The sequence below is a fragment of the Sander vitreus genome, unplaced genomic scaffold, assembly GCF_031162955.1.
Source record: "Sander vitreus isolate 19-12246 unplaced genomic scaffold, sanVit1 ctg409_0, whole genome shotgun sequence".
Classification (NCBI taxonomy): domain Eukaryota; kingdom Metazoa; phylum Chordata; class Actinopteri; order Perciformes; family Percidae; genus Sander; species Sander vitreus.
The window spans coordinates 10001-20000 of record NW_027595532.1 but is presented as its reverse complement, the minus strand read 5'-3'; the positions used below and the strand labels follow the sequence as shown (position 1 = coordinate 20000).

The following is a 10000-nucleotide window of genomic DNA, read 5'->3' as shown; positions in this document are numbered from 1 at the left end:
AAACAGAGAGACAGACAGGAAGACATGCAGACCAAGAGACAGAGAGACAGACAGACACACAGGCAGACAGACAGACAGAAAGGCAGAGAGGCAGGCAGGCAGGCAGACAGACAGACAGACAGGCAGAGTGACAGACAGACAGACAGAAAGGCAGAGAGACAGACAGAGAGACAGAGAAACAGAGAGACAGACAGGAAGACATGCAGACCAAGAGACAGAGAGACAGACAGACACACAGGCAGACAGACAGACAGAAAGGCAGAGAGACAGACAGGCAGGCAGACAGACAGACAGACAGGCAGAGTGACAGACAGACAGACAGAAAGGCAGAGAGACAGACAGAGAGACAGAGAAACAGAGAGACAGACAGGAAGACATGCAGACCAAGAGACAGAGAGACAGACAGACACACAGGCAGACAGACAGACAGAAAGGCAGAGAGACAGACAGGCAGGCAGGCAGACAGACCGACAGACAGGCAGAGTGACAGACAGACAGACAGAAAGGCAGAGAGACAGAGAAACAGAGAGACAGACAGGAAGACATGCAGACCAAGAGACAGAGAGACAGACAGACACACAGGCAGACAGACAGACAGAAAGGCAGAGAGACAGACAGGCAGGCAGGCAGGCAGAGAGACAGACAGAGAGACAGACACATAGGCAGAGAGACAGACAGAGAGACAGACAGGAAGACATGCAGACCAACAGACAGAGAGACACACAGGCAGAAAGACAGGCAGGCAGGCAGGCAGAGAGACAGACAGAGAGACAGACACATAGGCAGAGAGACAGACAGACACACAGGCAGACAGAAAGGCAGAGAGACAGACAGGAAGACATGCAGACCAACAGACAGACAGACAGAGAGACAGGCAGGCAGGCAGACAAAGAGACAGACAGACAGACACATAGGCAGAGAGACAGACAGACACACAGGCAGACAGACAGAAAGGCAGAGAGACAGACAGAGAGACAGAGAAACAGAGAGACAGACAGGAAGACATGCAGACAGACAGGCAGAGAGACAGGCAGGCAGGCAGGCAGGCAGACAGAGAGACAGACAGACAGACAGACACATAGGCAGAGAGACAGACAGGCACACAGGCAGAGAGACAGACAGGCAGGCAGGCAGGCAGACAGACAGACAGACAGACAGACAGACAGGCAGAGGACAGACAGACAGACAGACAGAAAGGCAGAGAGACAGACAGGCAGAGTGACAGACAGAGAGACAGACAGAGAGACAGAGAAACAGAGAGACAGACAGGCAGACATGCAGACAAACAGACACACACAGGCAGACAGACAGACAGGCAGAGAGACAGACAGGCAGGCAGACAGGAAGAGAGACAGACAGACACAGACACAGGGAGACAGACAGAGAGACAGACAGACACACAGGCAGAGAGACAGACAGGCAGGCAGACAGGCAGACAGGCAGACATTCAGACAAACAGACACACAGGCAGACAGACAGACAGACAGACACAGGGAGACAGACAGAGAGACAGACAGACAGACATTTACTTTATCTCTTTCAATGGCTGACACATTAATGAAGCTCTCTGATTGGCTTAGATCTGTTACCCATGATGGCCTGGTCCAGACTGAAGTAGGCTATGGCCTTCAGGTGGAGCATGGACAGGTAACCCTGGAAACAGAGGTCAGAGGTCAGGGAGGGGACTCAGCACAGAGGTTACATTATTGTTATTTTTATTAATTATATTGAACTCTGAATGTCTTTGGGTTGGTTAAATCCTGCCTCCTCTGTGATTGGACGAACCTCCAGCCATTCAGTCGCCCCGACGTTCCCAAAATCTCCAGCGTCCCAACTGACGAACAGCAAACTCCGCCTGGGACTGAAACCTGCACACAAACACAAACACACTTAAAACACCAAACACCACAACTACCAAAACAAAGACAAGAAAATACGTACTGAAAGGAGTAAAAGGGTCTTACTCTGTAACAGAAAGGTCTATCTCTGTAGGGATCCTTTCCATAAGGAGGTCGACCTTGCTGTTGAAGGGTAAGATCCTTTTTTTTTAAACATAAATACATCCGCAATTGCGTTCGCTAAACCCACCAGACTCCATGTAAATAATCAGTCATTTTAGCATCGTAAAACACACTTCATTCAAAGTCGACAGAAACTAAATAAAACTATGAAAAGCCGTTTTGGGTCGTCTTTTCACTTTTCCAACCATCACAACTCTAGTTTTGGTTGAAATAAACACATAGTTTACTGATTTACATGTGAGGATATGCTGGCTCTATACACGCTAAAAGTGCTGTTTTTTTAAATGGAGTCTGGTGGGTTTAGCGCTAGCGACTTCAGAGCTGTTTCTGGTTAAACAGAAAGGTCTGAAAGAGGTTTTAAAGGTCTATCTCTGTAGGGATCCTTTCATAATGTTGTCAGACACGTAGAATAATAATCTGAGTCTGTCAGCAGCAACAACAGAACATTTAGTGGACGCTAACTGATGCTGAACATCTGTCCTGTAGGGTTACATTACAGCTCGGTTTACGGCTGCTGGTTACAGCGTTCTCACTCAATACTGGACACATTTCAACGATTTTTATTCAAGTTCGTCACTTAGACACCAATGCATGGGGAAATAGGGTTCAAAGATATACCAAAATGACCCTTTAACACAGGGATGCTGTAGTAGGAATTTGTCCGAAATAAGGCCCTAATGCCTGTCAACTTTGACTCCAATTTATTAATCCCCGCGCCTTATTTCATCAGACTTAAAGCGCCCATATTATGCTCATTTTCAGCTTCATAATAGTATTTAGAGGTTGTACCAGAATAGGTTTACATGGTTTAATTATCAAAAAACACCATATTTTAGTTGTACTGCTCATTGCTGCAGCTCCTCTTTTCACCCTGTGTTCAGGTCTCTGTTTTAGCTACAGAGTGAGACCTCTCACTGCTGGAACATCTTTGTTGGCAGTCGCACATGCTCAGTAGCTAGGTAAGGACTACATGCTCAGTAGCTAGGTAAGGACTACATGCTCAGTAGCTAGGTAAGGACTACACGCTCAGTAGCTAGGTAAGGACTACACGCTCAGTAGCTAGGTAAGGACTACATGCTCAGTAGCTAGGTAAGGACCACACGCTCAGTAGCTAGGTAAGGACCACACGCTCAGTAGCTAGGTAAGGACTACATGCTCAGTAGCTAGAGTAAGGACTACACGCTCAGTAGCTAGAGTAAGGACTACATGCTCAGTAGCTAGGTAAGGACTACATGCTCAGTAGCTAGGTAAGGACTACACGCTCAGTAGCTGGGTAAGGACTACACGTGCTCAGTAGCTAGGTAAGGACTACATGCTCAGTAGCTAGGTAAGGGACTACGCGCTCAGTAGCTAGGGTAAGGACTACGCGCTCAGTAGCTAGGTAAGGACTACATGCTCAGTAGCTAGGTGAGGACTACATGCTCAGTAGCTAGGTAAGGACTACATGCTCAGTAGCTAGGTAAGGACTACATGCTCAGTAGCTAGGTAAGGACTACACGCTCAGTAGCTAGGTAAGGACTACATGCTCAGTAGCTAGGTAAGGACTACATGCTCAGTAGCTAGGGTAAGGACTACATGCTCAGTAGCTAGGTAAGGACTACATGCTCAGTAGCTAGGTAAGGACTACACGCTCAGTAGCTAGGTAAGGACTAGCTAGGTAAGGACTACACGCTCAGTAGCTAGGTAAGGACTACATGCTCAGTAGCTAGGTAAGGACTACATGCTCAGTAGCTAGGTAAGGACTAGCTAGGTAAGGACTACATGCTCAGTAGCTAGGTAAGGACTAGCTAGGTAAAGATGAAGATGAATGACTTCCTGTATCTTAACTGTACGTCCACACCGCCGCCGACTTGATCTTCTAAAGATACAGGAAGTCATTCATCTTCAATGGAAGCTTCTCTCAGCTGCAAGGAGCGGCAAATCTGTCGGCGTCGCGTTTTGGGCGTTTTGAGCGACCAGAGCGTCAACCAGAAAGCTGAAAGTAGGTCAACGTTATGGTAATGAGCTATGACACAGTTCAACGGCAACCAATCAGAATACAGACGTCCTTCACGCTGGCTGATCCCAGAGAAACATACGATGTAAACTGTCGTTCCTACCAAAACATTAGTTCAGAGAAAAAGGAGGAGGAGCTCATCATGGCCGTTGCTGGGCTCCCTATCATTGATGATATCTGCGTACAGGGACCAGTTAACGTTACCTGCAGGTCACATGGTCTCTAAACAGTCCGCTCACGGTGAAGTCCTGCACGCATCAACAGCTGGCGGCTGCTCGCTCTGCCTGCACGCTGCTGCAGTTCAGCGGCTAACGAGCGAGCTAACTGCTAACGGACACCGCTGCCACCAACAACCAATACACATTCATCATTATACATGTCATTTATAAAAGGTTTCTAGTGTCAACGTATTGGCCAGCAGTGGCTGCTTGAGCTGTTTCCATGATGGAACATGTACGCTGCTACGTCAGAGCGGCCAAAGCGTCAAACAGCTTCCCCGTACTTTTTGACAAGCGTCCTCGACAGGGCGGCCAGAGCTTCTTTGCAGCTCAAGTCGGCGGCGGTGTGTACGTCCAGATAGTGACAGAGGACGAACAATTACAGGTTCAAAGAAACACGTGTAATATCCTGTGTGGCTGTCGCCGTTGCTTTGCACCTGTAACCCCGTCAAGGGTTTGTTTTCATTATCAATTCATTTGTTTCTGGTAGTCTGGTAGTTTCGTCGTTTTTTCACATGTTCAATATGTTGCATTTCTCCCCTGTTATAATAATAAATAAATACATTCATTGTTATCCAGTGAAATGATGAAGCAGGGCACTGTATCTGTGTCACATTCTCATTAGGGGCTGAGCCCCCCTAAAGGCCTGAGCCTAGATTCGTCCTGTGAAGAACACCTGTGTCGTGGAGAGTCTTACCGTTCTTCACCATGGCGGTGAACGTTCGCGCCAGCTCCAGGAGGAGTGCCGTCCCGACTCCGGACGTCACGGCACCAGGACCCAGAGAGTCCCTCTGAGCTCCCAGGATGATGTACTGGTCTGACAGAGAGATGAAGACACATGATCAGGTCAATCTTCACTTTGATGAATGATGGAACAAACTCAGCGAGCCTCAGAAGAAATCTGGTGTCAGGGAAGATTTAGTTTAGTTTTAAACCAGGGATGCACTGAATCCAGGACTGGGCTTCGGATTCGGCTGAATATTGGGGTTTTTGACGGGGTTGGGTTTCTGAATATGGGAAGGTGTTTACGTAGGTGGAGCTTCAATGCAGCAGGCTGAGAGGAAGTGGAAATGGAACTGGTGAGCAGAAAAAGTGTTGTTTGGCAGTACTTTCAGTCAAAAGAAGGCCATTCAAGTCCAGCTACATGTTCAATCTGCAATGCTGATTAGTCTGGTGGTGGCGAGGACCCTAAACAATACACAACATCACCGCTGTTAAAGGAACACGCCGACTTATTGGGACTTTAGTTTACTCACTGTATCCCCCAGAGTTAGATAAGTCCAGACATACTCTTCTCTGTCCAACGCCCCCACCGCTAGCCTAGCTTAGCACAGATCCTGGAGGTAACCGGCTCCATCTAGCCTAGCTTAGCACAGATCCTGGAGGTAACTGGCTCCATCTAGCCTAGCTTAGCACAGATCCTGGAGGTAACTGGCTCCATCTAGCCTAGCTTAGCACAGATCCTGGAGGTAACCGGCTCCATCTAGCCTAGCTTAGCACAGATCCTGGAGGTAACTGGCTCCAACTAGCCTAGCTTAGCACAGATCCTGGAGGTAACTGGCTCCATCTAGCCTAGCTTAGCACAGATCCTGGAGGTAACCTGCTCCATCTAGCCTACTGCTCCCAATAAGTGACAAAATAACGCCAACATGTTCCTGTTTACATCACAAAGCACAAAGCTTCTTAGGAGCCCTCCAGAAAGTTCAGCTACTTTCCCCATTTTCTAGTGTAGACATCCAATCTGGCAACCGTTCATGAAACATCTTTTCAAACACCGACACCTAGCCATCTCACAAGCCCACTGCTGGATTGACGGCACTCCCCTTTCATTCCTCCATCCTCTTAAAGTAATCTGTCTGGCTATCATTAAACTTGTCTGGGCCCAGCTTCTTATGTGCTTATCCATCCAACTTAGGATTGACCCGTCTCCCAGAACTATTCACATATTTATGACTGTCAGCTCCACATTGACTGCTGCTGTATAAGAGCGCTGTGGACTGTGTAGGGAGGATTTCGGGGGTGGACGTTAGGCTCCTAAAACACAGATGATTTAAGAGGAGGAGTGGAGTTTGTGTCACGGGGGGAAACGCAACACTTTCTTTTGTAATGCTAGTTTTGAGGGTTACAAATGTGTTTAATTTCCCTGGTTCTTTGATAGGTTGGATATTCACATGTTTCAAATGTATTATATCTTGTATGTTGTGTACTACACAAGAAGGTTAGCCTGGGGACAACCTTCACACACAGGAAACTGGAGCCTGGAATGTGTTAATCTATTATAAGTAAGTAATATTGTCCCACACAAATAGATAGCTTGGAATGTGTGAAGCCCCAAAAAGTATAAAGGAGGATGTTTGTAGAGACACTATGGGTACATATGGTTATCTCCCTCTCTCTCTCCTGTTTACATGTTGTGATTTGTAGAGTCACAGCGTGTACAAATAACAAGGTCACATGACACACAGCCATCTTCTAACGTATACATACTGGGAACTATATTCTCAGAAGGCGAACCACTGCTACTCTCTGCTCGGGGCTTCTCAGGTGCTGCGAGCAAATCCCTCCGCCCAAGGAGCAGAGAGTAGCAGTGCTTGAACTAGGAACATGTTGCCGTTATTTTGTTACTTATTGGGAGCAGTAGGCTAGATGGAGCCAGTTACCTCCAGGATCTGTGCTAAGCTAGGCTAGATGGAGCCGGTTACCTCCAGGATCTGTGCTAAGCTAGGCTAGATGGAGCCGGTTACCTCCAGGATCTGTGCTAAGCTAGGCTAGATGGAGCCGGTTACCTCCAGGATCTGTGCTAAGCTAGGCTAGATGGAGCTGGTTACCTCCAGGATCTGTGCTAAGCTAGGCTAGATGGAGCAGTTACCTCCAGGATCTGTGCTAAGCTAGGCTAGATGGAGCTGGTTACCTCCAGGATCTGTGCTAAGCTAGGCTAGATGGAGCCAGTTACCTCCAGGATCTGTGCTAAGCTAGGCTAGATGGAGCCGGTTACCTCCAGGATCTGTGCTAAGCTAGGCTAGATGGAGCTGGTTACCTCCAGGATCTGTGCTAAGCTAGGCTAGATGGAGCCGGTTACCTCCAGGATCTGTGCTAAGCTAGGCTAGATGGAGCTGGTTACCTCCAGGATCTGTGCTAAGCTAGGCTAGATGGAGCCGGTTACCTCCAGGATCTGTGCTAAGCTAGGCTAGATGGAGCCGGTTACCTCCAGGACCAAGCACCCAAGCACACACGCACCCATGCACCCACGCACACACGCACCCATGCACCCACGCACCCACGCACCCACGCACACACGCACCCACGCACCCAAGCACACACGCACCCAAGCACACACACGCACCCACGCACCCACGCACCCAAGCACCCACCCACGCACCCACGCACCCACACACGCACCCACACACACACGCACCCACGCACCCACACACGCACCCACACACACACGCACCCACGCACTCCCAAGCACACACGCACTCCAAGCACACACGCACCCAAGCACACACGCACTCACGCACCCACGCACTCAAGCACCCACCCACGCACCCCACGCACCCACACACACACGCACCCCACGCACCCACACACGCACTCCACACACACACGCACCCACGCACCCAAGCACCCACCCACGCACCCACACACGCACCCAAGCACACGCGCCCTAAGCACACGCACCCACGCACCCAAGCACCCACCCACGCACCCAAGCACCCAAGCACCCACCCACGCACTCCCACGCACTCACGCACCCACACACCCACGCACACACACACGCACCCACACACCCACGCACCCACACACGCACCCACACACGAGGGAGTGGAGTTTGTGTCACGGGGGAAACGCATACACTTTCTTTTGTAATGCTAGTTTTGAGGGTTACAAATGTGTTTAATTTCCCTGGTTCTTTGATAGGTTGGATATTCACATGTTTCAAATGTATTATATCTTGTATGTTGTGTACTACACAAGAAGGTTAGCCTGGGGACAACCTTCACACACAGGAAACTGGAGCCTGGAATGTGTTAATCTATTATAAGTAAGTAATATTGTCCCACACAAATAGATAGCTTGGAATGTGTGAAGCCCCAAAAAGTATAAAGGAGGATGTTTGTAGAGACACTATGGGTACATATGGTTATCTCCCTCTCTCTCTCCCTGTTTACATGTTGTGATTTGTAGAGTCACAGCGTGTACAAATAACAAGGTCACATGACACACAGCCATCTTCTAACGTATACATACTGGGAACTATATTCTCAGAAGGCGAAGCACTGCTACTCTCTGCTCGGGGCTTCTCAGGTGCTGCGAGCAAATCCCTCCGCCCAAGGAGCAGAGAGTAGCAGTGCTTCGGAACAGGAACATGTTGCCGTTATTTTGTTACTTATAGGGAGCAGTAGGCTAGATGGAGCCAGTTACCTCCAGGATCTGTGCTAAGCTAGGCTAGATGGAGCCAGTTACCTCCAGGATCTGTGCTAAGCTAGGCTAGATGGAGCCGGTTACCTCCAGGATCTGTGCCAAGCTAGGCTAGATGGAGCCAGTTACCTCCAGGATCTGTGCCAAGCTAGGCTAGATGGAGCCAGTTACCTCCAGGATCTGTGCCAAGCTAGGCTAGATGGAGCTGGTTACCTCCAGGATCTGTGCTAAGCTAGGCTAGATGGAGCCGGTTACCTCCAGGATCTGTGCTAAGCTAGGCTAGATGGAGCTGGTTACCTCCAGGATCTGTGCTAAGCTAGGCTAGATGGAGCCGGTTACCTCCAGGATCTGTGCTAAGCTAGGCTAGATGGAGCCGGTTACCTCCAGGATCTGTGCTAAGCTAGGCTAGATGGAGCTGGTTACCTCCAGGATCTGTGCTAAGCTAGGCTAGATGGAGCCGGTTACCTCCAGGATCTGTGCTAAGCTAGGCTAGATGGAGCTGGTTACCTCCAGGATCTGTGCTAAGCTAGGCTAGATGGAGCCGGTTACCTCCAGGATCTGTGCTAAGCTAGGCTAGATGGGAGCCGGTTACCTCCAGGACCAAGCACCCAAGCACACACGCACCCATGCACCCACGCACACACGCACTCCATGCACCCACCCACGCACCCACGCACACACGCACTCACGCACCCACGCACACACGCACCCAAGCACACACGCATCCACGCACCCACGCACTCAAGCACCCACCCACGCACCCACGCACCCACACACGCACCCACACACGCACTCACGCACCCACACACGCACCCACACACACACGCACCCACGCACCCAAGCACACACGCACCCAAGCACACACGCACCCAAGCACACGCACCCACGCACCCACGCACCCAAGCACCCACCCACGCACTCCACGCACCCACACACCCACGCACCCACGCACCCACACACGCACCCACACACACACGCACCCACGCACCCAAGCACCCACCCACGCACCGAAGCACACACGCACCAAAGCACACACGCACCCAAGCACACACGCACCCACGCACCCAAGCACCCACCCACGCACCCACGCACCCACGCACCCACGCACCCACGCACCCACACACCCACGCACACACGCACCCACACACCCACGCACCCACACACGCACCCACACACGCACCCACACACGCACCCACGCAACCAAGCACCCAAGCACCCACGCACCCACGCACCCACGCACCCACGCACCCACGCACCCACGCACCCACGCACCCACGCACCCACAGCACCCACGCACCCAAGCACACACGCACCCAGCACCCACACACGCACGCACGCACCCAAGC

At 50.6% G+C, this 10000-nt stretch overlaps 1 protein-coding gene across 1 annotated transcript in view; it reads right to left on the bottom strand.

Annotated features, from left to right (window-relative positions):
- Positions 1-10000, bottom strand: part of tfr2 (transferrin receptor 2) — a gene marked incomplete at its 5' end in the record, with an annotated part of 25556 nt that overhangs the window by 6305 nt on the left and 9251 nt on the right. Inside the window, 3 exons of the mRNA XM_078245201.1 lie at positions 1590-1653; positions 1786-1868; positions 4933-5052. Of these exons, the coding sequence (XP_078101327.1) occupies positions 1590-1653; positions 1786-1868; positions 4933-5052 (267 nt within the window). The remainder of the gene's footprint in view (positions 1-1589; positions 1654-1785; positions 1869-4932; positions 5053-10000) is intronic.